Source organism: Pipra filicauda, unplaced genomic scaffold, assembly GCF_003945595.2.
Source record: "Pipra filicauda isolate LSUMZ 115617 unplaced genomic scaffold, ASM394559v2 scaffold71_size5581439_pilon, whole genome shotgun sequence".
Taxonomy (NCBI): domain Eukaryota; kingdom Metazoa; phylum Chordata; class Aves; order Passeriformes; family Pipridae; genus Pipra; species Pipra filicauda.
In genome coordinates this window covers 2,869,995-2,897,621 of record NW_024104887.1, presented here as the reverse complement: position 1 = coordinate 2,897,621, position 27,627 = coordinate 2,869,995, and the positions used below count along the sequence as shown (strand labels likewise).

General features: G+C 47.5%; 1 protein-coding gene and 1 long non-coding RNA gene across 2 annotated transcripts; both read right to left on the bottom strand.

The window, feature by feature from the left end:
* Positions 1-10,211: 10,211 nt before the first annotated feature.
* Positions 10,212-11,211, bottom strand: LOC120324828. The gene is made up of 2 exons (XR_005566478.1): positions 10,730-11,211; positions 10,212-10,600 (listed from the first exon to the last, which is right to left on the bottom strand). It is a non-coding gene; the product is annotated as an uncharacterized LOC120324828 (long non-coding RNA).
* Positions 11,212-12,061: 850 nt separating this feature from the next.
* Positions 12,062-27,534, bottom strand: LOC113994890 (3 beta-hydroxysteroid dehydrogenase type 7-like). Its single transcript, XM_027734379.2, has 6 exons — positions 27,345-27,534; positions 23,491-23,646; positions 20,350-20,458; positions 16,052-16,151; positions 15,022-15,184; positions 12,062-14,114 (listed from the first exon to the last, which is right to left on the bottom strand). Exons 1-6 carry the CDS (start codon positions 27,490-27,492, stop codon positions 13,675-13,677), a joined length of 1,116 nt encoding a protein of 371 aa, XP_027590180.1. The 5' UTR covers positions 27,493-27,534; the 3' UTR covers positions 12,062-13,674.
* Between the last annotated feature and the right edge of the window lie 93 nt (positions 27,535-27,627).

The following is a 27,627-nucleotide window of genomic DNA, read 5'->3' as shown; positions in this document are numbered from 1 at the left end:
AATACAGGCAATCAAGCTCAAAATATATCTGGTGGTGGTTTCTAACCCTGCTGGTATTTCTCCTCGGGGTTCAGTGTGTTAGAAGAGACCAGGGGCATGTTTTAAAGTATGCAGAACCCACAACCAGGAGTAAAGATTTCCAAGGATCTTAACACTCGTTTAGACAAACAAAAATCGCTCTGTGGTACAAAGCTGCTCTGTGAGCTGGGGGCTGAACTCGTTTGGAAATTCAGCTTTTAACTGCCATCGATTTACTAGTCAGCAAGACAAGATCTTTGCATCCTTTTCAGCAAAGCAAATGCTATTTAAAGACACAAATCCACGCTTATATTATTAAACTAAATGCTTCTGTTTTGCAAGGATGTTCTAACTCCAGGATGGGGACATGGATTTGTTATCCCTCCAGGCTGTCTTCAGTCCTCAAAACTGAATCTTAAACAGCAGCCTCTTCACTTTCCCACTTAATCTTGGAGATGCACTACAATACTCTGTGTCTTCCTTAAATAGAAGCAAAAAACATGAGTTTGAGGTGTGTGAGCCCTGGAAATTCCAGCAAAGCTGAAGAGTCCCCTGGATAGCAGCACTTTCTAGGGACACTCTCCTCTAATGTCCTGGTGCTCAGTAACTGGAGGAGCATAGCATGCTACTGCTAAGTGTTTTTAAATTAAGATTTTAAAACTTCTCCTGTGGCTACCCCTGTTGATTACAAATCTGTTTTTTTTTTCCCTACCAAAGTCCCAGTGTTTTGGCTCCAGCACCCTCATCAGTTGTAATTACTGTGCCCTTTTACATGGAAAATGTGATCAAATTCAGCTTGTCTGAGCTGCTTCATCCATCTGCACCTGTGGCTATGGAGGGAATGGCTCATGCTGGAAATTCTGACTCTATCAGAATGGCAATTATTAATCCTAGGAACTGCATTAAAAATATCTCCCTTTTTATTAGTGCTATTAAGAGAAGTCTTATTCTTGATGATCTGCTAATCGCTTGTCATGTTAATTCCAATGTAAAGTATAAAAGCCCTCCTTTAGTTTGAGTCAAAATCATGTGTTTAAAGACACAGGAATATAGTTGATGAAGGAATGCGGTTGACTGAGGGTAAATATGGCTGGGGTAAGTCCTTTCACTCCCTCTTCTCTTTGAATCCCGTTTAATTCACAAAGAGAAATGCCCATACAATACCCTCACACACTGTTGGATTTCAGTGGGTGTCTGTGCTAAGCACAAATGGCCTTTGCAGCTCAAGAGTTTGAGCTGAGCTTGATGGGGTGTTCCGTGGCACCCCACTGATGTCTGCCTGTCCTGCATCTTGCCACAGCTCACACCAGGGCTGGGATTCTGCTGTGGCTTCAGTTTCAATAAAAAATTCCTCTCGATGGGGCCAGGAGGAGCAGCTTGAAAAGTTTCCTCTTTTAGATATCTGTTTTGGCTGCTGCTGCTTTTGGTCCTTCAAATAAATTGAGTGCAAAAAGACAAAAGTTCACAGTGTCTCTGCACAGACAGAGGGAGAGAGAGCACAGGAACAGTTCCCCAGTCCTGCAGCAGCCCTGCAAGGCGCTGTGTGCCCTCTCCTCCTCTGCAGCCCCAGTTCCAGCACCAGCCTGAGGAGCTGCCATGTCCACGTGCAGTGATCAGATCCAGCATCAGTTCTGACCCTGTTCCCGTTCCCACTGCCCTTCCTGCCTCTGCTGGGCTGGCCCAAAGCCCTGCCAGCATCCCTGTCATCCCTGAGCCCCTGGAATCCACTCGCACAGAGCAGAGGTGGGGCATGGAAGCTCCTTTTGCAATCTCGAGCTTGTCTTTCCGCCTCTCCTGCCTGGGTGGCACAGCAACCACAGCTCTCATCATTAGCAACCACTGGTGGGTCCCAGATTTAGCCCTGTCACCACAAACCCTCTCTTTTGCTCCAGCAGTCTCCAGCTTTAGCAAGTGGCAACTCCCTTAATTATACATTTTTATCTCCTCCGCCCCAGCTCCTGCACTCAGGGCTGGGGGAAGGGAGGGAAGAGCAGAAAGAGGGAATCTGAGGGGGAAAGTTAAATGAGGTGCCTGGGTGCAGAAAGCACTGCAGTCCATCCTACTGGCTGTAGCATAACTGTTCTTTGAGCACGAGCTCAGCAGGAGCCTGGACAAATGTGTTCTCCTTTCTTTCGGGGTTGCAGCTTAGGGCTGGATTTTGGGGCTTCCCCCACCCCTGTCCTTTTCTTCCTGTTCAGGGAGGATTATTGTGACTCCCCTTCTCTTATCTGGTTTGGGGTGAACCTTGCTTTACTCTGAGCCCACCACGTCTCCTCGGGCATCCTCCTGCTCCTGCCGGAGGCTTCCCAGGTCCCTTGTTCTTCCCTGCTCCTCTTTCTCTTTCCTTTGCTGCCCTCTATCCCTCAGCCTTGCTCTGCTGCCTGGCGCATAAACCCGGAATTTGCTGCATAGGCACAAAATCCTGTGAACTGCTGCACCTTTTGCACATGGATAGGTCAAAAAGAACTGTAGCAATTTGCTTGAACATGTGCACGGGCAGTATTAATGCAGATCAGTTGCAAGAAATAACGTAATACAGATTTGCCAACGTATGTATTGCATAAATGCTGACAGGTGCTGACAGAAGTGTGTGCGTAAACATTTAATAGCACTGTTAATTCATAGCACAACAGTTGCTGTTGGCATGGTTTGGAATTTATTATATTTTGCTATTTATTCCTAGTCAGCTTGTTGTCCATCATCCTCCCAGATGGCATGTCTACCGCAATTCCTTCCTCCTCACATTTGCATGATGCTTTTCCTGGGAGGAAGGCAGGGTGGCTGGGAGCTCAAGTTGTGCTTGCAGACTCCAAAGCCTCCTTTCTTGTTCAATATAAGCCCACTCTGCGTCTGTGAAGAATTCCCCTAATCTCTTTATATCTTAATTGCTCGCTGCGAATCGGGGGGAAATAAATTTTTCATTCCCTTATAGATGTGTTTCCCTTTTCCGTTTTTCTTTTCTAATCTGTTCAGATCACCGTGGTGAAAACCCTGCCCCACTGAAGGCAAAGGCTAAACCACCACTGATTTCAGCTCAACAAAGGTTCACCTCAACTGACTCTGCCTAAAAGTTAGGTGTCTACTCCAAGATAATCATCAAGGCTCCTTTTATAGACACTGGCACCTCCAGCATCAATTCACCCTCCCTGTCCCAGATAACTATCTTGGGATGGAATGAATGGCCCTGCAGAGGTGCCAGTTTCCCTCTCCATTCACTGCAGCAGGAAGTTTAAACTTAAACCAACTTTTAGGTGGCTGTTTTTTGGTTGTGAGTGGCAGGGATGACTTCTTGCACTAAGATGGCCCTGCCTCTCTCCCAGAGATGGGGGTTCCAGTGGGATTTCAGCCTGCTGCAACATTGCAAGTATTTTTAGCTGGATCAACACTTGTGTGAGATTTCTGCCTCAGGTGTCCCCCTAAAAGCCACACTCAGGTGGCCTTGGACTGTGCCTGGCTCTGGCTCCCTGCTGGCATCCCTGTGTTAATCCGTGGCAGGTTTCAGGAGCAGCAGCAAGAGGTGTATGGATACAGTGAGCAGCCTCTAGCTGGGCATTGCCAAGGGAAAAACTGAACCATCGTGTGGGTTTGAGGTCTGGCTTTTCTCATGGAACAACTGGACACTATCAAATGACAGGAACAGCTTTCCAAAAACATTTTCTTTCCAGCAGTGGGTGAGAGAGTTGCGTTTTCATTATTAATCTCTAAAGGTGCCCAGTAAATGGTCATGTTTTGGGTATGAGGGACAGTAAATGTCAGTTTGGGGGTCTCAGTCTGCTCATGCTGGTCATCAGAAACATGGGAGTAATGAGTGACCATTTTTGGTAACCTCTAAGACATATTCCTGATTGTTTTCCCACAAAATTCAGGATGTTGGTTAGGGGGGTGCCACTAATGAGGACAATCTCTAGGAGGTGATTGCCTGATGGGATTAATTCCCTGAATTTCTCCATAGGAACTGCAGTGTGGCTGGTTATAGTAGGGGGGGTTGCTGCCAGGCTGGGATGGCCATAGGTGCTGAATTACAGCCCTAAGAGCTGCTGGGATGTCCTGCTGACAAATGAGAGGGAGAGAAGTTTCTTGGCTTTAACAGGGTCACCACCCAGAAAAAGTCAACACAGAGAAGAAAATCAAGCCGTTGTTCCCCTGAATTGAGAAAATTGTTTCCTCTGGGGGTGTAAATTGATGGGGGGATATTCTGATTTATCAGGTAGGGATCTGGTCTAACGTGCAGTAAAAGCTTCGAGTTTTGGCTGTAACTCAGGGGTTAGTCCTTTAGGTAGTCACACAGGAGGGTTTGCAGGGGGATCAGAAGGTAGGGCCCTTGGGAACCCCAGGAAAAATAAACATAACCCAAAAAGCTGTGAGAGATTGTGTGACAGCCTCTGGTGAATGAGAAGTGACTGAACACCAGGTTTTTCTCTCTCACAGCCATAAAGCCCAGGCTGAGGGGGCTGTCCATTACATCCCTGCCATGGTATCACTCCCCGTGTTTGACAGAGCTCACATGATCTACGAACTGGGGCCTGGTTTTGATTTAGCGCTGTTTATTAACTGAGCAGTGCTGACATATTTTAGTGCAACATATAAAATCTAAGGCTTTTTCCTAAGCTGAGGAAATGAGGTTATGTGACATTGATCCAAAATGGAGGGGAGTATTTTAGGTTTCACGTTAACAGACAAGGGAGCCGAGACAAGGGAAATGCAGTCTTTTCTCCTGCCCTCCCTGCCAAGTCCTCTGCAAATGGGGCAGAAACACCAGGTTTCAGCAAGGTCTGGCTCACATTTAAAACCAGCTGTAAATGTCTTTTGATCATTTTGTGTCGTGTGTGTGTGAAATATTGTAAGAATCAGTTTAAAATTTAAATTGAGACAATAAGAAATTCAAAATAACATGTCTGCTTGAGTTATTCAGCTCTCAAAGCAGCTGGACACAAAAGTCCCATGGCTACAGTGAAGGTAGAAGATGTTGTCCCCGTTATATGGGAAAGGCAGCTGAGGCCAGAGGGTGAGGGAATGGTGATTCAATGGGCAGAGAAGAGGTCAGTCCTTCTGATTTTAGGGCCTTGTGGAATCCCACCAGCGCTGGAAATGTCAGTTAAGGATAACTAGATTAAGGAAATCTAGAGCACACCATAGTGATCTGCAGACAGGCAATGACAGGCCATTAATAGGCCTGGTAATATGGATTTGCATTAACTGTTTGGAGGTGTTTTGTAAGCCCCTTGGCCTCGTGTCAGAGCACTGAGCTGGTGCATTGTTCCAGCACTGGAGTTACCGTTGTTGGTGTGAGTCCAGAGCTGCTGGGGTTGTGCAATGCTCCCAAGTCCTTGCTTTTCTCCCAGTTACCCTTTGAGTGGAAGTCCTTTCCTTGATTTTGATAACAGCTATTAAATTCGAATGCACCCACTCAACTTTGCTGTGCTTCTCGGAAATAGGGCCAGGGGTTGTGTAACTTCCATTCATCCTTCCATGCAGAGCAGTTAATTTCCATTATTGAGGTTTCCCAACATCATAACAGAGTTGCATTAATGTGGTTTATCTGTGATAACCAGTGCAAACTAGTGCAGGAAAATCCATGAACAGTGTTTAATTCAGCCTGGTGAGTGAACATTACACCCTTATACTCCACAAGTGGCACCATCTCTCAGCCTCCTGCTGCTCCCCACACCTCTCCTGACCTGGGCCGTGGTGCTTGAGCCCCTGTATCTGCTGGAGTTGCCTGTTATGAGTTACCACCATCAGTTACTCAGTGATCTGAGCAAGCTGTGATATAATTTCACTAAATTCCCTCAATTCCCACCATTAGTGTGCAGTTGCCTGTTTTTCTCGGGTAGCCAGCCCAGAGCTCACTGGTGCATCTTTCCTTTCCCATCGCTCCAGTCACCCCATGAAGAAGGGCTGAAGGAGCTCACACGTTGCCCAATGTAATCTTGCTGCTAGCTGACATTTCTCCTCCTCCTCCACTCATTTATCCCAAATCCCTTCCTTTTCAGATCCCTTCATTTCCTCCTGCTCTCGGTTTTTAAGCCTTCTCTTATGTGACTTACTGTCTAGAACAGCTTCCCTCTGTACTCCTCTCCCCTTTCAAATCCTTCCTTAAACCACAGCCACTTCAGCAAGTCCTCCTTTTCAGAGCAGTAATCCCCAGTTATGCCGTAGCCCACAAACATTATCTGGTGTCATGTCAAGCACGTGTTCAGCCTCTCAGGAAGTCTGGGGAGGTTTCTGAGATGGAGCAGAGCTTCTAAATCCCTTTGAAACGTAGCAGGCACCTCATTCCCTTTGGTTCAAACCCCCAGTTCTCCTCCCGGGGCAGGGTGTGTGTATTGGTGCTGGTGCCACGGGGCAGCACCACCCCCCAGAGCCAGGAGAGGTTTGTGTTGAACCCCTGATCCCTGGAATCACAGTGATCCAAAGCTTGTGCCCCATGCTGAGATGGGCTGATTGTGGTGTGTCTCGTGGGGCTGGTTCTCGCTCCGTTGCTCCTTTCCAGATGTGAATTTTGAGAAGGGCAGAACTTGCTGTGTCTGTCTCATGTTAGGGATCCCACATCATCAGTACCTATCTCCTTGTGAGTGACTGGGATTCCTCCTGGTGGGATCAGCAGCAGGACTGTAGATGCTGTGCTTCTCAGTTACCTGCTGTGAGACAGGTTTGCTGCCAGGTGTATCTGCCAAGCAGGTGGATTCTCTCTGCTCCCAGGGAGGCTGTTGCTGTGAGAGTCCTGCACAAAAGGTGACACTGAGCATCCTGGACACGTCAGGAATACTTAGCCTGCTGTGTTTCTCAAAAGAAAAGATATTCCAACTGGGATTCAAGAACGGGGTGGCATGGTCATAAAGGGGTTTAGGACTAGGACTAGGCATGGGTGTGACCATGGGATAGCCATGTGTGCAGAGCAGAGAAGTAATTCAGGTGATGGTGGGTCTGCTCTTACATCCCTGAGAGTCTGGGTGTTCACACAGGGACCCCCAGCAGTCCTACACTGGGCTCAGGAAAACTCAGTGCTAAAATCTCTGTGGGAGCCTCTCGGGTCCTAAGTCCTAAACATGCTTAAAAACTTGCAGTCCCTCAGATTTTGACCCATTACATTTGCTCCTCATGTTGTGGTTTAATTCCAGGGAGCATCTTTAGGAACAGTCTGTGGGTAGATGGGACTCTCACAGTGGCTGTTCCAGGTGCAGCTCCCAGGTGACTTTGCATGATAAAAACTGCTCCCCAAATAAATGTGAACTGTCAGCCATGGTCAGGCCTTAATGAGAGCTGGGCTAGATTCAGCTCTATTAGAAACCCACTTTAAGGGAAAAAAAAACCCCTAATGTGTCCATGTTTATCCAGGAGGGTGAAACACAACTGTCCTGGGGAGGGGCTGTGGTCCCCAGGCTCAGGCTGGGCTCGCCCTGGGCTCTCTCCCCTCAAGCAACAGCTGGCAGCAGATCCCACACAGCACATTTGTGGGATTGTTCTCTTCCATTAGAAAGATGAAAGGTAAGAGGAGAGAGGGCTAATCCTGATCGATTGCCAAAATCATAAAATGCAGAGGGAGAGAGAGAGAGAGCAAGGGAGAAACCTGCTGTAAATTACCCAGTGAGCCCGAGCTGGAGCTGGGGATTAAACCCAGGGCTGCAGAATTCCAGGCAATTCCTGTGAGCAGGAGGCCACTTGCATGTGCTGACTCCCTGCTCCAGCTGCTCCTCTCCGAGGCAGCAGAGCTGCTTGCAAAGTGTGAGTGGCAAAATTGGGGCCAGCCAGCACTGCCTTTGGAAGCCCTGCAGTGCAGGGAGCCCTGGAGTGACTGTGGGATGCAGGATCACATCCCCTCCTGCTGCCCTGGGACGCTGGGGCCGCCTCAGAGCTCCCTCGGGAGCTCCTCGTGGAATTACCTTGTGGAATTACCTTGTGGAATTACCTTGTGGAATTACTGCCCTGGGTGGGGCCGGGGGGGTCACTGGCTGGGGGTTGTGCAGGAGGGAGGTGGATGAACAGCAGAGGATGAACAGTGAGGGGGGACAGGCTTTCCATTACAGAAGCTCTGGATTTATTTCTGTTCATTCATTGCAAGTCAGAATCCATTCTCTTCATCTTTATTCTTCCATGCCGTGACACCTTTAAAATCCATGGTACATTTAACTTTTGATTTTCATTTAATACCTTTTAAAGTGATCTAATGCAGACAGATTACAGACAGTGAGGGTTACTGTCCTTCAGTGGAAATACCCTGTTTAATAAAATATTGTAAGACAGATTGGCCACTCCATGCATTAAAAAAAGAGAAAGATATACTAAGTTTAGATGCTATAGCAGTAAAACTTTATAGGCTTATCAATTCTGGACAGTCATACTCTCCTGAAGTTTTCACATCACCTTGCAAAGGCAGCCAGCTATCCTGGTTTGGAAATCAGAACCAGTTGTTTTTGCAGTTTGCAGTATTTAATGTAGATCTATGTAAATTGCCAGGGGAGGGGGAGGAAAGCAGTTTGATCTTAAAATATAATTTGGATTGTTCTCATCTTTTCCTGTAAAGGCTGTTTTGATCATTTGTTGCCACCTCCCAGTTTTCAAACACCTCAGTCTCAAAAAGTTCTGATACTTTTAAAGATAAGGATCAAATTTTATGTATTTTTGTCTCTTAGTTCTCATGCCTTTGACATTCAGGTTTGCAAACTTCCCCTATCAAAGGGCTTTAACATCTTTCCTTTTTTTTTTTTTATTTTTAAATGAAAATTGACATTCTCATTTGTGACTGTAGGAGCCAAGACTTTAAGAAAAATGCCAAATACCACAATACCTATGGGAATTTGCAACCTTATTATTAATAATGGGCGCCTCTCACTTCTCTTCCAACCTCCTGAGATTTTGATGTTTCATCTAAATCCACCCAAATTCCTGTGATCTTTAAAGGTGGGGAGACAGTGGAAAAGTACTTCCTCGAGAGAAGAACTGATTACAAAGCATGGGATCTGATTTCCAGTTTGAACCTCTTTAAACATCAAATATTTTCAGGTCTAAGCTTTGTTTTTTTCCCCCCACTTCTTTTTTGTTTTACTGGCAGAACAAAGAATTTGATTTAACGTTATATGCCTGGAAAAAAATAAAGCATTTAATTTACATTTTACAAGGCAGTTATTGCAGGTTAATTAAATATCAATTGAATGTTATAGGCCATATTAAGATTTATTAATAACCCAGCAGATAAATCTCCCCGGAATTCAATTAAATGAAAATCACATAAAAATATATGTGCAATTTTATTCATATAGTGCATAAAATTCGTGAATTATAGCGCAGCATTGTACAGTAAGTTGATTAATGGGAATTAATTGCTGAAACAGAGAAAAATCAATTTGAACTTTCTGTAGCAGCTCTGAGAAGCACGGTATGGTTCTCCCACACCCTTGGAAAGCTGAGCCCGTGTCTGCACTCTGTACCACGGGATGAGCCTTGGAATAAATGTGCTTCCTCTCCTTTCACCTGCTTTGGCTCAGCGTTTTGGGCTTGGGGAAAGGAATCAGTCACTGTTGCCAGCACGTTCTGGGGAGATCGTGGTAGGACTGAGGCCTTTCGAGGGGAAAGCAGCAGCACAGCGACACGGGCGGGTGTCCCTGGCACTAAGGGGTCGTGCCCGGTGCCACGGGCAGGTCCCTCTGCCAGGGAGAGGCTCACAGGTGTATCCAGAGCTTTGGGACTGTTTGGACCAATGGATTACGGAGACTTTTGCCCTCGATGCTGTTTCAGCTCCGTCTCTAAGTGCTCCCAAGGCAGCTGGCAGTGGGAGCTCTGGTTGTCTGCAAGGCCGGGAGCAGAGGAGCGTGTGGGGCCTTAACCAGGATCAGCCAGTGGCTCAAGGCCCGCTCGGGGAAGCGAAGCTTCCGACATCGGAGATGAGGTTCAGGAGCTGGACTTGGAAAATCTCTTTCCAATATTTGCAGGCCGATGGAGGCCTGGCTTGCTGCCATCTGTTCCCTGCACATCCTGTGTTAAATACTGTCAATATGAGATTATGTTCCAATTACGGTACCAGACTGACTGGTTTAACTCCTACCAGGAATCTGTTTTCCTTTATTACTATGCACTAACTCCGTGACTGATGTACCAGACACCAAAAGAGATGGTCTCTGCCCAGAGGGCTTTGTCTGACAGGAACATGCCGGGAGAAGACGGAACGCGGCAGAAAATGCAGATGAATGAGTAACTGGGTTGAGATTCTCTTTTTAATTTGGGGATCCTTTGCTTGGTTTTGTGTTTGGCTTGAGTTGTGATATTACTAAATTCGCTTCCTTCAGACATTGCACAAGAACAGAGACTTCCACAGAAACTCAAACAGGGTTAGGCATGTGGCTCTTTGAAGTGTGGGTGTTGGGGGGTGAGCGCTCAGCGCACACATGGGAATATTGCAGGATGGAAAACAGAGGGAGAGCCACGTTCCAGCTCAGACAACAACTCCAGCTTGTCCTGGGGAAGTTTAGCCATGTTTAAAATACAGCAGGTGTCTTTCTGTCAGGGCACCCCTTGCTCATCCTCCCTGCTCCTGCAGCAGAGATTGCCTGCATCTGTCTCCTCTGTGCTCCAGCTCTGCTTCTCCCTGCAATAGTTGTCAGGGATATTAGCATTAAATACTTACTGCCTGGCTTAACTAAGGGGTAAGATAGGATTTAATTTGTATGGCTGAAATCCAATTATATAATGGAGCCCCTGGGGGAAGCAGTTATACCTGCTGAATCTCTTGGATGAGTAATTGTGCACAAAGGCTCCTCTCCAGAAGTAGAAACAGATCTGAAATATTTTTTCTTTTCTCTTTTTTTTTTTCTTGCTGCTGCTGTTACATAATAGGGCTGAGACCCTGAAAAGAAAAGCCAATGACAACCCAATGCAGTAGAAAGAATTAAAGCATTGCCAGGGGAAAACAAGTTATAATCTGATAAAATCAAGGATCTAACAGGAAGTCTGCTGCAGCATTAGCTTGGAGGAGCCAAAAGGCAGGGCAGCCAAAGGAAGCTTACTCATCTTTTTGGAAACCAGCACAGAGGCTTTGCTGTCTAACTTTTCCCCCCATTTCTGCCATGAACGGGGAAGGGGAATCCTCTGCTTGCTTTTGTCAAAGCTTGGGAGGTGGGTAGGTATGAAAAAAAAGCTGAGCAGCCAACTAATTCAGATGCTTTTGAAAAATGCTGCACTTAACCACCTTTGAAAATCCCTGCTGCTTATCCTGCATGTCATCTGCATCCTGATAAGCATCAGAATCAGAGGTGATGATGAGCAGGACAGGAACAAAAGCATGATGAGGTTCCCAGCGAGGTTTCTGAAAGCAGGCAAGCTTGTAAGGCATTAATCTCTGGGATAGTATTGGGGCTTGACAACTCTCCCATCTGATATCTCCAGCAGCTCCAAATCCCACAAAGGAACACACTCAGGGCTCTGAATGGGACCGGAGGCACCGCGTGTTGTTCTTGCGCAAGCCTTCCCGGGGCTCGGGGTGCCAGATTTAATTCTATTTTTAAACACAGAAAGCAAACTTTTATTCTTTTCTAACGAGTTCCGAGTGGAAAAATAAATTTCTCCATTCTCTTTGATTCCATGGCTACGGGAAGATAAAACTGCTTCCAGCCAGCCAGGGGAAATCCAGAACTCCAAGTGCCCCAGACTGAGGACAGACCTGGCTGGGCAGAGGCTCCCTCCCCTCCTTCGGCCTCGCTGCCTGGGCAGGGATTTTAATTCTTTTAAAAAGCACCTAAAGCCCAGCGGGTGCAGCACAGGCTCCCACGAGGATGGTACCTGTTCCCAGACTCGCAGCTCCACCCAGTGGCTCTTTTTTGGCAGGATAAATCCATCGTTTCAGGAGCGTTAAAAACCTGTTGAGGTCAACGCCGACACACCGGGGCGATGCCCCTGGCGATGTGCGCGAGGGATTGAGGGCGGATTTCTTCATCAAATTCTTAAGGGGCTGTCAGCTACCCCTTGGATAATGGCAAAAAAACTGCAAAGAGACTTTTAGCGAAAATAGAAAACCCAGAAATTTTATTACTCCCTTAAACAACCCCCCCGCCCCCCCAATCACAAATGGTAGGGGGGAAAAACCAGTAGGGAGCTGCTCACTTACACACTTCAACCTTTCAAATTCCCTGTGAGCAGACTGCAACAGTTTTGCCCGAATTTATTTGTTATATAAAGTTAGTAATGAATTACCAGAGCGACTGATTTCTGATTTGCAAGCTCGTTTTGAAAAAGAGTGAATGTGAGAGTGAGTTTCAGCAAATGCAACTTGGCAGCTCACGCTGGATTGCTCCACTTTCCTTCCTGGGTAATTACAGGGACTAACAGGAAGCAAATTTTGATAATTTCTGTCAAGGACGCCATGCTGAAACTTGCTTTTTCCAGGATTATTGGGGTGCTCGTAATTAAAATAAGCTTTGATTTGTGCATGTGCACACTTTTACTCTAGGAACACTTGAGATGGGTATGTATTCAAGAACACAGAAGTGTGATACCAACAGAGTTAATTTTAGATTTGAACCAGCATTGTAAAAATGCCCCATTCCTCCAAGCTCGAGTGAAAACTGAAATCTCAGCTGTGCATAATGTAGATTTAGCAGCCCCTCCGTATGTCTTAAAAATAGAGAAGCCGATAAACTGATAGAAACCACAGTTTTGTTGTGAATTTTCTGGAAGTGCCTGTCCCCATCTGTGTGAGGAAAATATCATCTGTGAAACGCTGCTCCCAGATGGACTGTGTAGCTGCAGTGCCACGGAATGAGCTGAAGTGACCTCTCCCTCCTGAAGTTCAAACGTTATTTATCATAAATGCAGCCCCTCAGGCCTTCACTTGAAGTTGCTGTTTGCCAGCACAGCAGCTGAACGTGGGCTTTAATCTGCTTTGCTTTGCTGCTGGAGTGCTGTGACAGACTTAAAAATATATGAGCCCCACCTTTGAGCTTGTAGACATCAGTTCTCCGGCCATGCAATTAGGAATTAAGCCTATACATTGTTAGCACAAGAGGTTGGAGGTTTCTTTTTAGAGGGGTAATATTTCTAAACAGATGTAATATTCTACGTGTCAAAAATAACAGGAAGCATCTTGCAAAAGGTAGTTCTGGAAAAGAGGTTGATTTTTTTTTTTTTCTGTTTATTAAACCCTAAAGCAGAACAAGAACTTGCTGGGTTTTCCTCATCTTCCCCAAAAGTATCACTTTTCATACAAAAAAGTCTGCTTTTTATACAAAAGAATACCCTTTAGTGTATGAGCCAGTACAGACATCCCACCAGTTGTCTGAGGCCATGGCTTCTTAGGCTGTGGAACAAAACTGGTTAACTAATTTCATGAAAAAGGTGGTTTTTGAGCACCCTTTCTCACCTGAGCCTGTCTGTCCTGTTCCCAGGAGTGACCCCATGCAGTGGTGGCACCATGGCAGTGACTGAGGCCCACGTGGCTGCAAGAGAGGAAGCTTTCGAATGCACCCCGGTGTTTCACAGGACAACACAAAATAGCTGAGATTTTGGCATGACAGGTGTATGTATTTGCAGCCTCAGAGTTTTGCTCCTTCTCTGTCTCAGCACCAGGATTAGTGTTTGCAAAGTCCCTGCCAGAGATCTGCACGTGCTGCGAAGCTCAGGTGGAACCTGCCGGTGCGATGAGCGATCTCCTCACCCCAAAAGTGGGGTTCAGTTCTTCTTCCCGGGAAGCTGGGGGGGTTCCAGGTTCCCCACAGCTGCTCTCAGCCACTGGGCAGTTCTGTGCCTGCTCTCGTTCCAGGTGAACAGGGGTTTGTACCCGAAGTGCCTGGAGGCTTTGTCTGTCTCGTAGGAGAAGGTGGTGACTATTGTGTTCAGCAAAGGCAGGTTTAGGAAAGGCTGTGGCTTCCAGAAGGGCAACAAGATGACCCTGATTATCTTGTGCAGTTGTATCATTAACCACATCTTCCAGTAGGGGATGTGGGAGCCCAGTCTCACCGAGGGGTCTGCAGTGGACAGCAGCTGGTGCCTGACCAGGAAACCTTTCCTGGTTGGAGTGTCATCATAGGAATAGTACACTTGTCCTGCCAGTAAGCCTGGTTTCAGCTGCAAGTTCCTTGCTGCAAGGACATGCATCCATGCAACGTTCCCTGGAGAAATAAGAGGGGGAGAGAAACAGGTATTCAGGAGGAGCTGAATTTCCCTGTTTACTGTAGAATGAGTACATTGGATCTGCCAGCCTCAGTGCTGGGAAGCAGGGAAGCACTCGTGGTGTGCTCAGCTGCACTGTAGAGAGACTGAGGAGTTAATCCAGGCCTCCAAGATCCTTTAAACCTTTGGTCTCCTCTTTGAGCTGGACAATTAATGTGCCTCGTGATCCTGGTTCATGTGAAGGGAAAGGGCAGTGTTTTGTAGTGAGAGGAGGATGAATGAGAGTCAGTGCTCGAGGGTTTTATGCCTGGCTCTGCTGTGAGCCTTTGAAGAAGTCACTTGATTTATCTGGGCCTGATTCTTCTCTGAGAGCATTTTCAAAATACTGTTATCTGCACTTTTGGGAAAAGACATCTAAGTGTGCTGCACAGAAATGACTGAACCCCTGCATGATTTAATGGTGAGTTGTACTCCCCTGAAAGGCATTCAGCACCACAACAAACTCCTCCTGTAGGCTTTGTGAGTAGTTTCTTGTGCTTGCTAAAATCATTTATGTAGCACAGCCTTTTCTGTAAGGAATTTGACAAGTAGTGGTAAGATGATTTCTTCTAATGAAGAAGAAATTAGGTATCTTTTCAAAGCAAAAACATTTTCAAAATATTACCTGAATTTCTCTCTCTGCCCCCCCATATACCCCCTAAAACATTTACCAAGAGAAAAAAAAAAGAAAATCCTTCCCAGGAAAACAGTCGTAGTGAGCAGCTGCCTGAAAAATTCTTCAGTTTTGTGGCTATAAGAACATTTGTGCTCATTGACCACATTCATCTCTCTGTCTTGGAAGATTATGGTTAAGGTGATGTGTGAAACCCCCTGTGGCTAAAGCAGGCAAAGAGCTCAGTCCCTCACCCACGTAGGTGTGATTCCGCTCCGAGTCCTCAGGCTCCAGGAAGTTCAGGACACCCTTCCTGGCCTTGGCCCCCCGGTAGAGCTCCTGGAGAAACGCTGCCTTCTCCCCATACACGGTGTTGGCTCGGATGATGCAGGTGGTGAGCTTACCACCATGGCTCAGCTGGAAAACGGGGGAGGGATGTTAGTGAGGGATGGACTCAGAGGTGAAATTCTTCTACCGCGGGGTTGTCAGATAAACCCAAACCCTGGGAATATTGGCCTAGAGGAGCTGCCATTTGCGGAGGTGCTCTGGATGTTTGGGACACGGTTTGGGTGCCTAAAAATGCCAGGAGGTGCCCAGTTTGATTCTGGTTTTTTTTCATAGCTCACCTGCACCCACACATGCTCCCTGAGAGGTGCTGGATGGAGGCTGCTGGTGGCATGAACTCTTCTGCAGTTGTGATGAGTTTTTGCAACAACTAAAATTGGGTATCAGAGGAGACCAACAAGCTGAGTGGCCTCAAACTGTAACGGGGGAAGGGATGCTCTAGGCAGTGATTTAGGACACAGGTCTCATTTTTACATTCTGCTTCATTCCCTAGAAGAACTCCTCTGCCTGCTGACTGCCCTGGCACTCTCAAAGACTGGCCAGCTGCCTTAGGTAGGGGGCTGACTCTGGGTGCACCAATATTTTTGGTTCTGAAGTCACTCAGACATGCCTGGAAATTATACTTTTATGCAGTATGAACTAGGTGAACCTGGTTTCTTCAACCCTGATTTAGCACAGCTCTTTCCAGAGTCACAGTCCTGCTGGAGCTGAAGCACAGGCTCAAAGGGAAGCACCCTTTGATCCTGCCAGAGTTTGGCAGCTTCCTGCTGGTGTGGGAATACTGGGCTTTGGGAAGCTTAGGACATTGTGGTTTATGCATCAAATCAAGGCAGCAGTTGGATACACACTTAGACAGGAGCTGTGGGGTCTTTTTAACCAACTTCCTTCTTTCCCCATCCTGTGCTGTAATTCCAGGGGTGCTGCCGTTGCATTTGGTACCTTTTTTCCGTTGGCTTCAAGTACTAGTTTTTCTGCCATGGCTTTTGTCTTCCCATAGGGCAGCTCCACTTCCCCGCTGTACTCAGTGTCCTCATTTCCTCTGGAACACATTGGGAGAGATGGTGAGTGACCACAGGGTTTGGAGACATCTGTCCCAGCGGGATTTCCTCTGCAGTCCCTGCTGCCTGGGGACTGCTGCTGGCTGGCAGCTATGGGAATCTGAGGTCCCTGCTGCAGTCTGGGAGAAATAAGGCCCCAAGAAACACCAGGTGGTCTGTGGTGTTCACATCCAGGTTGGCATGAGGGCACTGGTTTGATTTCTGAGAGCTGGGTTTGGTTTTGTCCAAGAGTGCGATGGAAGCAAATAATATCCCAGTGGGCAAATTAGAAGGCAGTGGAGTTACATTGTTCAGCCACTCACAGGAGCTGAACAAGGTGAAAAGAGCATAAGAAGATGGAAGGCAGGAAAAATGAGAGCAATCCTGCTTCATTTTTTCATTAGAGGCAGAGAAAAGCCTCTCATGAGCCATAAACTAAAAGGAGAAGCTACTGCTTAATTTTCTCACAGAGCTGATTAAAGTTGGGAGGCATTTTCTGGGGATGTGATTGGGCTGCTGGTGATCTGGAAGACTTGCAATCAGCAGGTTTGTGCTGGGATTGTTCCTTCATCTCCCCTAACAAATTAAGTTTGAGGGGAAGGCAAAGCAATGACCCACAATTAAGGGCAAGCAGGGCTCCAGCCGTGCTGGGGACACTGGGTTGTGGCTGTGGAAGACAACGTGCTCCCCAGCCTCCCACCTCACAGCTGCAAGGGGGAAACCCTTGGGAACTAAAGTGTAACTGGCCTCACAGGGCCTGAAATAATTCCAAGGAGAAACAAGAGAGCAGCTCTATTCCTCCCCAGGCTGAAGGCGTTTTGTCCCAGTGGTTCTAGATCAGACTAGTTCTTCACTAATTTGGATTTGCTTAAGCAAATCCAGTGGGCTCTGGAGGGGCTGGGGAGTGAAGAAACCTTGTTTGAAGCACTGGGAAGGACCATCCATGAATACTGTGTGGGCACTTGCCCCCCTGCTGCCGTGACTAGCATGGATCAGCTCTCTCTCCCTCTGTGTGCTGCAGGAGACTTTCTTCCCGTTTTTGAATTCATTTACTCTATATTTTGCTCTCCAAGAGAAATCCACTCTGGACAAACCCAGGACTCTGCCAGGCATGGGGCACCCCATGCAGGGCAGTGGGGAATTATCCTGCTCCTTTGGCAGATGGGGCTTGGATGCACCTCTTGGAAGGGTTGAGTGGCCTGTGGCGAGTTCACACAGCAGATCTGCAGCAGAGGTGTTTTTGTCAAACACTGGGCCCCGGGAGGGCCAGCTCTGTCTCAGGCTCCCTGTCTGACCTTGGGCTACTTGCTTTCCCTTTTCTCTGCTCAGATTTCCATGTGTAAAACGTGGATAATGCTGCTGCCTTGCTCCTGCCTGTTCAGCAGCCCAGTGTGTTGTGTGCCGGGTATCCCAGCTGAGATCAGGGGCTTCTTGTGCTGCAGCAACAGAAATAAATTAGGAGCATCAGAAATGCAGCCTCCTCGCACACCCTGGGCTTTTATCACAAAACCCTCCTCCCTTTCCCCGTGTTTACAGGTGATGAGCAAGAGACAAACCGAAAAACAAGCGAGACAAAAGATAGATTGTGCAAGGTTTGTTGCAAGCCCGGGAGAGGCCCAAGACAAATAGGAGGGGTTATCTAGAAGTTCTAGTTTTAATTGCTTTCTCTTTTTTTTTTTTTTTCTTTCCCAGTCCAATTTTTTTTTTCTTGCCTCGCAAAGCTTTTAAAAAGCAGCAGCTCCACAAAGGGGGCGAACCCAACCCGGCGTTCCGGGGCTGCAGCGCTCCACTCGTGTGCCTTCCCCCTCCCCTCCCGAGCTCGGGAGTAACAAAGAGCTCAGCACAATGCTCTTGCTTTTCAAAACGATCAGAGAGAACCGAACGCTAATCAGAGCGGAGCAGCGTTGTCAGGAGGGATCTCAGCGGTGGCTGTCCCGGGGGGATCGGGGCTGACAGAGGCATTTTCTATTCTTGTCGGATGCTGAGGTGTGAGCGTCATCCCCGCACCCATCGCCCCGGCCAGAGACTCACCGGGCTTTGTCTGTGTCAACGTAAAAGGGAGTTAAATAAATTACAGGAGGAATGGTGGAGAAGGGGGACAGAGAAAAAAGGAGAAAGGCAGGCGGGGTCGCGGGCTGTGAGGGAGAGGGTGGAACAGGTTGGGTGGGGAAGGGGGAGATGAGAAGAGGAAGGGGAAAGGTGCTTTCAGTCTGCAAAACAGAGCCATATTTCACTGCCCTCCAGCCATCCCTGGGCTCCCTATTGAGGCACGTGGTGTAAGTTTTGACTGGGGGGCTGACCCTTCTCTCATTATGTAATTCCCTTAGTTTAGAATCAAAATCACTGGAGAATGAAGGCCACCCTCTTGAGCTTCCTCCCAGCTCAATGGCAGAACCTGAGTGTGTTCTGCCAGATGCCTCAGAGGCTCTAGGTGTGCTTTTATTTGCATTCGTGGTGGGGAAGGGTTGGGATGTGGTGGGCAGAGGATGTCCAGGTGTAACTCCACGAGCTTCAGCCCAGCTGGGTTTTGCTTGCCCCCACTGGTGCCACCATTACAAGCCAAAGGACTGTGCTCTCAGGCGAGATCTGAGGTCGATTTTTTCAAGACATCTATTCACATCTGTCTCTTCAGTCTCAGGACTAAAATACTGACAAGGACGTGCCCGTATCTACATTCATTTTTAGAAATGACCTGGATATGCTAATGAACAAATTCCATAGCTTTGCAGTGACACAGACTCTCTGGTGCTCGTAGTCCCAAGCGGTTTGTTGCTCTCATGATTTTTTTTTTCCCATAAGCTGGACATTTATTCTACAGATTTGGGTACTTAAACACTTTTCAAAACAACTGGGTTATGCCTTAGCTTACTTGTGAGGGTGAAATTTAGGCTTGTAGGTCATTTTAAGTTATATCTTAAGCAGCCTTTTCTAGCTGGGCTCAAATTTCTGGAGCGACTAAGCCAGCTGTGCCCAGCCTGGCTGCCTGGAGAGAAAAAAGACCCTGACTTTGAGCCAGTTCCCCTTGCACACAAGTTTCCGTGGTTTGAGCATGGCCTGTGTGGCTACAACCATGCTTGGAACCAGCAAGGGCCCTTCCAATAGCACATATCAGACTGCAGATATTTCCACCTGACCTCAAATTCGACCTAAAACCTCAGCTCCTGGTCTTCAGAAATAGCAGCCCCGTTATCAGAGTGCAGGTACTGCTGACCCAGGAATACCAAAGCTGTCCCAGTGCTGAGCCCTGAGTGGGAGTGGCAGCTGATTGTGACAGTCAGGTCTGGAGATCAAAGATCTGTAAGCAAAAAAAAACCCTCAGAATTGTAATTTTGACCACTGTCTTTGTGTTGCTGCAAATCCCACCTTTGCCACAGAGGGTTTTCTGAAGCTCTGCTGCTTCTTCTGGGTCTGTGGGTCAGTCTCATGGGAGCCACACACAGAGGAGATGGGTTGAGCATAGTGACCCAAAGTAGTGGCATCAGGAGTCCAGGAATCAGCCCTCATGAGCTTGTTGCCAGGAAAATGGATTTTGAGGGATAGAAGGACACAATTTACAGGTCAGACCCAGGTAACAGAAGGGTGTAAATACACCTGAATGCTGCAGGGAACCTTCACACCAATACATCTGTGCCCCGAGACTGTGTGGCCAAATTACTTTCTTCTGAGTTAGTGCTACATGAGATTTGCCCACACCTGACAGCAGGAGATGGGTACAGGCTTCATGGCAATTCCCTGTGGAGCTGGGAAGAGGAGGGAGAGTGTGTTGGCAGCAGTAGAGGGTCACCTGCCCTTTGGGTTGACTGATTGTAAGGGGAGAGCAAAAACTGTGACCTGACAGCAGGATGCAACTTGACCATGGCCCAAACCTCAAACATCTGAGACCTTCTCTGACGCTGATTTTAGGGCTGAGAGGAGCAGGGCTGTGCACGTGGGGACAGCCTGGAGGTGCTGCTGGGCCATTCAGCTCCCACCCAACCCTTTCAGTCACTGCTATCACAGCTGGCCAGGCTCAGGTCGGGAAGAGGTGGTTCCTGAAAGGGAAGAGCAGCAAGGAAGGATTTTCAAGGAAGAGAAGAGGAATAGACAGGAAGGGCAACACGTATCTCCTTTGTAGCCACAGCTAAATTCTCCATCTGGTTGCAGTTTCATTGCTGTTTAACTGGAAATCCAGAAGGATGGAGAAGATTTGCTCTTCCTCACCTGAACATGGGCTCACACGAGGTGTTGGGTCCCACCGCGGCAACGGAGCTCGTGTGGACAAGGTATGGAACGTCCAGGGCACGGCAGGCCCTCAACACATTTTCAGTACCTGTGGGGCAGGTTGGGAAGGACAGGCATCAAACACCTTGCTTTGATTCCTCTTGTTCAGGAAGGACAAATGTTAACCACCTTGGCTTGGTTTCTCTGGTGCCACTCAAAAGAGATTTCCGGGCTTGGGATGCTGACACTTGGAGCACATCCAGCTTTATTGTGGCTGGAAAGATGCAAAGCCACAGGTCAGGGCTGCAGTTCCTTGGGTGTGTTTGCATGGGAATGGATGGTTTATAGGAGTAGCAGTTCCATCTGTAGCTTTAATGTGGCTTAACCTCTATGGCCATTGGCCCCTGACTTAACTTGCACTTTCTAGTTGCTAACAAAAAGGGAGCTGACAGCTTGGCAGAGCAGAACTCTTTGTTTTCCATCCTTTTTTTGATTTGTGGACAGACTGCTGGGTGAATTGCAGCCTTCTGGCAAAAGGCTCAGTGTTTCAGTTGCATGTGTGGCTCTATAGAAGCCCTGTAGGGTGCTATAGGGTGAAACCATTGCAGCAGGCCCTTGAGAGCTGCAGAATTTTAAATAAGATCGTAGGGGCAGCCCACAAGTCCACAGGAAAAACAGATGAATCCAAAGCATGGTTTGGTTTAAGGAAAGTTGGTCTGGCTGAACCTGTGGGTTGGTGTGTGTGGCTTTAGTTTGGTTGGTTTGGGGTGTTCTGTGGGTTCAGATATTTATGACTCTTCCAGGGGTGGTTTTTGCATTCATTGTGATTTTGATTCAAGCTGATCTGTGAGAATCTCAGTGACAACAGCATAACCACAGCTGCATTCTGAGGGCCTTCAAATCTGATAGGGCAGATCTTAAAGGAAGCAGCTCGTAGGGTTGGTTTCCAGAAACCTCCATAGTATTTATACTTGGCTAATCAAACTCTGCCCCTGAGCCTCCCTGCAGATCTTGTGTGGGAGGGCTTGTGATTCCTGTTCTCTTTGTTGTTAAAGGCATAATCTGAAATTACCAGGGAAATCCTGAGTTTAGGATAATTTCAGAGGGCATGAATCAGTGTGAAGTCCTGGTGGAAAAGGATCAGTCTGCTTCTCCATGAGCCTATCACAATATGTAAAGTTAACTGAGAACCCCTGCTGAGAAACCACTGGAAACAGCTGAGTTAAAACCCATTCATCTTAACAAAAAGCAGATTAAAAAGCCTTTAAGTGACTAGATGGAAAAAATAATTCTTGCAGAAGAGAATTCTTCAATCTAGTCAACAAGACTGTAACAGGATTCGGCAGCCAGTGGTTGAAACAGAGGAGAGAATCAAAGCAGAAGATGTAAATTTTTGCCAGAAATGGGAATTAACCACAGCCACACCACCACCACTCCTCAGCATTGTTATGGCTTGCTGAAAGACATGATAGATAGCCCATTAACTTGCACCCTTAATTGGAGGCAACAAGTCTTTTGAAAAGGATTGGTCCAATTTAGCCACAAATTGTTGGGCTTAAGGCAATAATTGGATGAAATTCTGCGGCCTGAGCTGCACAGAGGAGCCAGCTAGAGGATTATATACTTGACCTGTTCTGACCCTATTTTTTTCCATGAAGTCTGCAGCAGGTATCAAATACTATTTTTTGTTCTTTCATCTGCTATGATTTTGACAGAAAAGTTTAGACTACTCTCTCCCTTTGGGATTTGGAGAAGTCCTGGTGAGGGCAGCAGGTCTATGTGGAGGAGATTTAGGGAGGTTTACGTGAAGGGAGAAGAAGTGCCTCCTCCAAGGGGAGGCAGAAATGCAGGACAGGCTCCTGTAAAGCCATCCCAAACTGTGCCCCTGAGGGACACTCGGTCACGCTGGAAAATCTGTGCCTGTGTGGTTTTCTGGGAATGTCACAAACATCTGCAAGAGGTTTGGTTTGCTGAAGAGGGGAGTGCCCAGTGTTCTCTAAAAACCTGCCTGTGCTGAAGTACCTTGCTCACAGCAAGCACAGTGAAGAGGAAGGTCTCACAAAGCCATTACAAGGCAGTGGGAAGCCTCAGGCTCTGAATATTCTCAGTGCACAAAGAGCACAACACAGGCTCTTAAAGGCATCTGGGTTTGAAAACAACAAAAAGAATTTAAATGTTACCCTCAAATGTATCAGCAAATAGTAGAAGCCCTAAGCAGTAACCGGGTTTGAGACATACATATAAAAAAAAAATTAAATCCTTTCCCTTTGGTTAATGACCATTTTAGTAGCTAACAGCCTGAGGTGCCACTGGAATTGCTGCTGTAATAGGGATTTCATTATTTTTACAGCCTGTGCTTATTTCCTGGATTTATGAACAAATTTTCTTTAAGCAGATCTTGCACTGAACACAAACCCGGCTCTTGGTGGTCGGAAGGACGAGGTGTGGAGCTCTCAGTGGCACGTGGTTTGTAGGTACATGACATTTGGGAACTCTGACTGTGATTAAAATAACATCACTCCCTTCTAGTGGGTGCAGTTCAATGTGTACAGCCTTGTGCAGGTGTATACAGGGCTTTTTTGTATCCCTGGGAAGATGCCTAGAACAGGGGTTAACTTTTAGTTGTTGTCCTTGTCACACACTAAACAGTTTCTTACCACTGTGGGCATGTTCTGGGTCCCTTATTAGGGAAAGTTATACCCTGGACCAGAACAGCTGTATGATAACTGAGCCCAGAGCTGATGTTTTGGGATGAGGAGCAGCATGACCTGCCCCGAGCAAGGACAGAGGGGCAAGGGCAGAAACTTCCCCACTGGAAAAAAAAAGGTCCTGGGCACCTTTCCCATCTCGCAGCAGAGTGGTGTGCGTGGAATTCAGGACAGGGGAGGGATTTCTGAGGGATCCTCCACATGAGCAGCTCAGGGAGGGGTGTGTGGCTGCAGCTGTGGGAGTGTTATGACATGGAAACCCTCAGTGAAGAACTACCAGGCCAAAGTGAGAAGAGGACAGGGTTATTCCTCAGGATCTGAAGCGAGGGAGCGCAAAGCCTGAGCGGGTGTTCCTCGCAGCCTCTCGTGTGACTGCACCAGGGTGTGTGAGGAAGCTAAGGCTGGGTTTAATTCCTCGTTTTCCAGAGCTTACCCCCCACATTGACGGCTCTCATCTCCCAGAAGGGCACTGTGCCTCTGTAGTCCACGAGGGCAGCCGTGTGGATCACCACGTGCACCCCCTGCATGGCAGCCAGGAGCCCCTCGTAGTCCCGCACGTCTCCTTTCACCGCTGTCACACGAGTGGTGGCTGGGGGAAAAGAACAGGACCAGAGATGCAAGGGGGGGATAAAAAAAGTACAAACCAACATCCTCACCTTCCTGCAGAGCCAGGATCCTGCGTGCAAAGCTTTGCTGTCTGCAGGGCGAGGCCGTGACTGTACCGATGGAACATGTCACGCCAGGGGGAAATTCATCCCCGTTTCCGAGCCCCAAGAAGCCAGATGTGCATCTGGTTTGATTCAGCACAGCACTCTGCATGAACAGTGGGCCAGAAGAGCTGTGTCTGTCATTGCAAATCCCCTGTCTGCATCCAAGGATGGTGCTGAGAGCAGGAGACGCTCGGCCCAGAGCTGCAGCTGGTCACAGGGCTGCTCCAGTCCCCGGGGATTTGGGAAGCTGGACACTTTTTTTCTTGCTGTACACTTTCCTTCTGACAGAGGATTTTTAGGGGTTGCTGGGAATAACACCAGGGGAGTTCAAGGGACATTGCACAGAGCTTTATTTAAATTGCAAACACCATAGATGGGAGGGGAAAATAACGTAACAGGTATTAAAAGTTTCATAGGAAATTCCTCTCTTTGAGCCACTCAGAAGGAATTTTCCCCCTATCTCCTTTCTCCCCCTCCTTCTTCCTCGACATAGCTTTCCATACATAGCTACTCTTGGCATCTACTACTAATTTTCTTGCTTTGAGACAGTGTTGCAATGTTTGAGTAGGATTTTTCCCTTTTTCCTTTCGTGTAGTTGGGAACAGGCCAGCAAGGAGCTGGGGTTAGGAGGCTGTACTCCTTGGGGATTGGCAATAATGCACTCACAGGATTGCTTTGGGAAGAAGTCTCCTCTGCCCTGGACTGGTGGCTGTCTGGAGAGCCCAATGTATCCTGGGATCAGGGCAGGGATTTCTGAAGGATCCTACACATGAGCAGCTCAGGGAAGGGTCTGTGGCTGCAGCTGTGGGAGTGTTATGACATGGAAACCCTCAGTGAAGAACTACCAGGAAAAGGGGGGAAAAGAACAGGGTTATTCCTCATGAACTAAAGGGAGGGACAGAATCCAACACAGCAGCTCTGTTTTCTGAGCAGTATGGGATGGAGGAGGAGGCTGGAATTCTACAAAAGTTAATTTCATAATTACCACTTTCATAATTACCATAGCCAAGATTTGGTGGACTCACTCACACTCAATATTCTTAATTAATATTGAATGATAATACCAAAAATAATTCAGTATTAAAGCACAGAGTTGCTTCAGTGAGAATAGAGGGGGAAAAGAAAGGAGTTGTCCATGTAGCAGGGGTAAAACAATTGCCCAGAGGACCAGGGTGTCAGCAGACTCTTGGGGGGATTTTTCTGCTGCTCTGTGGTTTGGGAAAGCCTGGAACCCATCAGGTTGAAGTGTTAAATAGTCTTTTTTACATCATCTGTCTTAAGGCAGCTGTGCAAGGCAACCATGAGAAATTTTCTGATTGATAAGAGCTATAAAGAGGAGATGGGTGTAACTGCAGCCCTGTTGCATTATCAGCTACTTTGGAGAACTTTTGAAGGCACTGGAAAACTGCAGTAGAGCAAATGGAACACCTGTGCTTAGAAAGGAGCTGAAGAAGAGCCAGGAAATTCCAGAATATTTTGATTTCAACCCCAGGAAATCCAGGAGCACACACTAAGATGACATGTGTGTGAGCACCTGTGGGGTAATAAGGAGAACAGCAGCAGCTGACAAGGATTTGTCAAGAACAAATCAAGTCAGATAAACCTCCTTTGTTCTCATGGCAAAGTAACAGGCTGCAGGGATATTGTGGAACAGGTTGATGCCATCTCTCTTGATTTTAGGAGGGCTTTAGAAACTCTGTGTCGTTCTCGTGAGCGGGTCAGGAAAACACAGGGCTAAATGAGCCCCATTAGGGAGAGCACAAAGCCGGGGAATTACAGTTCCCAGGGAATTGCCAGCTGTGGTAGGTGCCTGCCCTGGGGCTCTCCGGGGCTTATTGCTGTATTTGAGTCTTTTTTTTTTATTGTTTTCATCAAGAATCTGGCAGATTTGTTCATTAAATCAGTAGATAACATCAGACAGGGAGGGACTGGAGGATTAGAGAATGAGCTGCTTGTAACTCAGAGAGGCTGGAAAAGAAAGGGGAAATTTGATAGGAACAAAGAGAAGTTTTTGGGCTGAGCAGGGAAGAGGCAGCAGGTCTTCATGAAAGGGTTAAATTGGGCTAGGGCAGCTCAGGAGCTGTTGCCTGTTGGCAGGGTCCTTGTGAGTGGGAAAAAGGCATCACTGTAGTGACAGGGGAAACAGGAGGAGGTATTCCAGGATGGAAGGCACAAATCCATCAGCTTTACACAGCAGTGGGAAGGCCACAGCTGGTCTCTCTGCCCAAACCTCAATGCCCCTCTTCCAGAAAGGAGCAACACCAGTGCCTGAGGTACTGATGGAGTGGAGGAGGAAGGAGGGAATGCTCATTTAGCCAAAAGGAGAAACCAGTATGGAGTGGAAGGAGGGGGTTTTTAGGTGATGAAGATTGTTTTTAAAAAAATTACAGTAATGGTGTAACACCTGTTTTAAGGGTGGATGAGAAATGAAGGACTCCAGGCTGTACCACAGCAGTGGCCTGGTGCTGCAGAGATAAATGGGCTGCCTGAGGTGGCCTGGGGACAGGACAGACAAACATCTGCAGGGAAGGCTGTGGCAGAGCTGGTCTGCCTTGGGGCAGAGGGATGGGGTTGGGATGGCCCCTCAGGCTGCTCCTGCCTTGTTTGCTGCGGTGTCAGGCCACAGACCACTCCTGGAGCCTGGATGATGGCACCTCCCTATGGTTTAAACAGCTTTTTCTTCAATTATGGGTGCTTTTAAGGCAATTGGCTCCCTGAAACCTGGGGAAGCCAGTCTGCTGAGTTCATCTGCCAGGGAAGGTTTCTGATAGTCATATTTCCCTGGGAGTCTTAACTTGCTCTAAGTGTCTCTTCTATCGATATCTCCCCACAGATGGGACCTCCCTTATCACTTTTGCCTCTCTCAAAGCAGGCTGAAGGTCTGGGCAGTCAGACAGAGGGGACCCAGCCCACCATTACCTGAGCTGCCTTGGCTTGTTTTGCTTGGGTGTTCCTGAATCCAGTAAAACAGGTTGTTTTCCCCCAATGTATCTCGCTGTACTCAACCCCGGACAAAGGCAGCTCTCAGAATATGATCAAATGGATTAATTTAGTATCTCTGAGAGTGTTTACTGAGACTCACCTCTTCCTTCATATGCACAGGAAGGCTGCTGTAGGTTTCTCCCAATTATTTCCATAACTTATTTCACAATACCTGCAGCAGATGCTGAGTTTCTCTTCTATTATTGTCAGGATTTTTATCTTTCAGAATTGGTGACTGGTTGGAGCAGTTCAGGAGGATGTTTTTGTGTCCCTTTGCTGTCAGTCAGACTGGTTGAGCAGAAGCAACTGGGCAGCCAAGTTCCCCTGTCATGTACTCAGTGTGCACATTGCTCCTTACAACTGATCCCTGTGTGGGGACTTAGATCCTCCTGTGACATCTCTGGAGGGTACAGGCTATGGATCTTTTTTTTTCTTTCATTTAGTCCTGTGCTGAAAAACCTTTCAGAGCTGGAAGTTGTTCTTTATCCAGTCTGTTTAACCCCGTGCCTGTAACTGTGGCATCTCCAACATTATTCCATCTGCCATGAAAGGGAGGGTTCTGGCCACCAAATAGATGCTGATGCTCTTTTCTTACCTGTGGTGAGATATTCTACTTCTCCTTTTGCTACTGAATCAAAAACTCTGACTTCTTTGATGTAGTCTTGTTCAGACAGGAGCTCTACGATCTTCTCCCCGATAAACCCACATCCTCCTGTCACCAGGTAGACCCAGGTCCCATCCATTTCTGAAGATGTTTCTGAGGTTGAAGGTGCCAGGATCCTTCTGTGCTCTGCTGAGCTCTCAGCCAGTGTGTTTTCTGAACTAAGTCTAAAGTTTAGCTGTCACAGAACGGTGCTGGCTGAACATTAACTCTGTCC